This window comes from Nomascus leucogenys, chromosome X (genome assembly GCF_006542625.1).
Source record: "Nomascus leucogenys isolate Asia chromosome X, Asia_NLE_v1, whole genome shotgun sequence".
Classification (NCBI taxonomy): Eukaryota; Metazoa; Chordata; class Mammalia; order Primates; family Hylobatidae; genus Nomascus; species Nomascus leucogenys.
Window position 1 is genome coordinate 90573603 of NC_044406.1, and position 2885 is coordinate 90576487.

General features: G+C 47.5%; 1 protein-coding gene across 6 annotated transcripts; it reads left to right on the forward strand.

Annotated features, from left to right (window-relative positions):
- Positions 1-297: 297 nt before the first annotated feature.
- On the forward strand, positions 298-2679 carry TCEAL1 (transcription elongation factor A like 1). Of its 6 annotated transcripts, none has more exons than XM_003262124.4 (3): positions 298-527; positions 1228-1295; positions 1619-2679. In XM_003262124.4, exon 3 carries the CDS (start codon positions 1651-1653, stop codon positions 2128-2130), a length of 480 nt encoding a protein of 159 aa, XP_003262172.1. In that variant the 5' UTR covers positions 298-527; positions 1228-1295; positions 1619-1650; the 3' UTR covers positions 2131-2679. The 6 variants fall into 6 exon arrangements, with proteins under 6 accessions (XP_003262172.1, XP_012354383.1, XP_003262171.1 ...); XM_012498929.2 differs by lacking the exon at positions 298-527 and adding an exon at positions 629-759 and having other exon boundaries at positions 1228-1307; XM_003262123.3 differs by lacking the exon at positions 298-527 and adding an exon at positions 653-759.
- The last annotated feature ends 206 nt before the right edge of the window (positions 2680-2885 follow it).

Below are 2885 nucleotides of genomic sequence, written 5' to 3' on the forward strand. Positions count from 1 at the left end.
CCACCAAGGACTATCCCATTTCAGATAATAAGTTTTCTGGACCGTTTGTACTTAGATGGACAAATATGTATTTAAGAAAATCAAAGTATTCATTCTTTTTAGATCTACAAACTTTACAAACTTAGCTCTTTCTAGAGGTCTAGAACTGAATGATTACCAGTTTAGATCTGGGGGCTCAAAAAAACAAAATGTGATGTCAAGAAAAAGTGAAAGATTGTCTCCCATGAAAGTGACAAGAAATGAAACATGCTGAATGAGCCTAAATGGACATGATGGAGATATGGATGTGGATTAAACTGAGAGTGTTGGGATATAAGGATATAATACTGATTTATGAAGGTGAACAGTCAAACGTCAGTGCAGGATCTGAACTGCAGGGATTGAAATAAGGGTCCTTGGTGGCTAAGGAAGGGAGGAGGGGAGAAAGAGGTGGTACTAGGGGAAGTAGCACAGAGGAAGAGGCAATACTACCCGAGACTAGATGCGGACCGTCTCTGGCAACCAGGAAAAGGCAAATACAAAGAGAGGTGAGTGACAATGCCTGGTGTGTCTGGGGTCAGGGAACACTAGCAGGCACTAGCAGGTGGCTGCGGCAGGGCCGCAGATCAAAGTGGTAACTGGGGATCTGAGTTCAGCAGTGACGCGCGTCCCTCACGTGACCAGGAGCCTCTGTCTGCCCAAGTCCCTCTCGTCCCGGTCTTTTTTTTGCCTGTCCACCATCTCCCTATTACCCTTTGGTCGAGAGGGAAAGCAGAAGAAGTAAGTTCCCTCTACCCTCTTAAACCGGTGTGAGTGTCGGCGCTGCCTAGTAACCCGGGGAATGGGGTTGACAGAATCGGGATGGCGGAGTCCAGGCCTTTCCCTAAGCTCCAGCCCCGCCCCCCGAGCCCACATTTCTGTGCAAAATATGGTGGTCTGGGGGGCGGGGTGGGGAGGCGAGTGCCTCCCCCGTCCCCCGGGAGGAGGGTACAGACACTTGGAAATAGTTTTTAAGAATGCTTCGCTTCCACTTCCCATCTGAAAAAGAAATGGCAAGCTTTGCGGAGTGGGGAGGCGGGGGCACGGAGAACTAAGCTTGACGCAGGGTGTGAAACGAGAAGAGAACCCCAGGGGTGGGGGGCGTGCAGGCAGTAGCTGGTGCCCAGAAAGTGAGGAGTGGGGGGTGTCAATCAGTCCGTCCCTCCTCCCCACTCTCCACCCCCTACCCTGTCTTGCGTCTGTGTGCAGGTCTGCTGGTCACAGCGGGGCACCTCGAGGAGAGGACGACTAGGAGCACACGGCCCGGAAAGGTCCAGGTCAGGGAAGGGGTACGCAGTGGACCGGGACTGGGGCGCGAGGGTGGACGCCGAAAGGCATGGAGTCTGCAGGCCGCACTGTCCCGCCCCTGTCACTGCGGGCGAGGCCTGTAGCAAAGCCTGCTGGGAAAATGTTGGGCTTTCGGGAAGGAGGGGGCGACTGGGAAGCGGCGGAGTCGGGAGAGCCGGAGAACCTCTGGGAAAGCGCAAGGTTGAGGACTTGGGCCCCGAATCAGGAAAAGGCAGGTATTGGAACCCACGGCCTGGGTGTTAGTCCAGCCGCTTAGTATTCTGACTCTATTCTGCCTTTCTTGTCTCCTAAGAATAACTGTGCTTGAAGAAGAAAATTCCCAACATGGACAAACCACGCAAAGAAAATGAAGAAGAGCCGCAGAGCGCGCCCAAGACCGATGAGGAGAGGCCTCTGGTGGAGCACTCTCCCGAAAAGCAATCCCCCGAGGAGCAGTCTTCGGAGGAGCAGTCCTCGGAGGAGGAGTTCTTTCCTGAGGAGCTCCTGCCTGAGCTCCTGCCTGAGATGCTCCTCTCGGAGGAGCGCCCTCCGCAGGAGGGTCTTAACAGGAAGGACCTGTTTGAGGGGCGCCCTCCCATGGAGCAGCCTCCTTGTGGAGTAGGAAAACATAAGCTTGAAGAAGGAAGCTTTAAAGAAAGGTTGGCTCGTTCTCGCCCGCAATTTAGAGGGGACATACATGGCAGAAATTTAAGCAATGAGGAGATGATACAGGCAGCAGATGAGCTAGAAGAGATGAAAAGAGTAAGAAACAAACTGATGATAATGCACTGGAAGGCAAAACGGAGCCGTCCTTATCCTATTTAATGTGTTCGGCCTTTAATTCTGTTTTGCCTGCTAATAGTACTGCCATTGCCACCTGGACTTTCTGTTTGCATTTTCTTAATGCCTTTTCCCATATTCTGAATTTTAACTTTTTGTGAAGCTTTATTTTAGATGTTTAGCATGTAACTCTCTTAAAGTTGGGGTTTCCCCCTAAAATCTACAAGTTTCCCTATTTCAGTCATGAGTCCTACACATTTGCATGAAAGATGTACATTATATATTGTGAAACGAAAAACGCAATTTTCAAATGGTATATATTGTATCCCATTTTTGTAAAAAAAATGTATATTTATATATTAATATGCAAAGAAAAAGCTAAAAGTATATACTTCAAAGGCATAACAGTGGTTGTGTGGTAAGATAATAGGTGATTTTTTTAATTTTTGTTTTATCTGAATTTCTCATTTTTTCAAGACAAACATTTTACTTGTGTTGCAAAAATATATAATGAAAAAATCACACAATTTTGAAAAAAACTGTCAATCAGCTTATAGCGACAATGTGGCACTTAATAAATACTTGTCAGAACTTAAAAAAAAGTGAATCCTATGTTTTTTTCTCAATCTCTTAGGCACAAATATTAGCCAGATATTGATTATATTTAATAGTCATTTTGTTCTCATTTAAATAGAAATAACACTTGCTTTACAGTGCTACTGTGGGACCAGATGAGAAAAAGATTGTGTGAGCTGTGTTTGGGGTCTTTATTCCACCTGCACAGGCAGGACCCCGACCCC

What these genes read in the sequence shown, in the direction of transcription:
- TCEAL1 (XM_003262124.4), top strand. Translation starts at nt 1,651, where the DNA reads ATGGACAAACCACGCAAAGAAAATGAAGAAGAGCCGCAGAGCGCGCCC.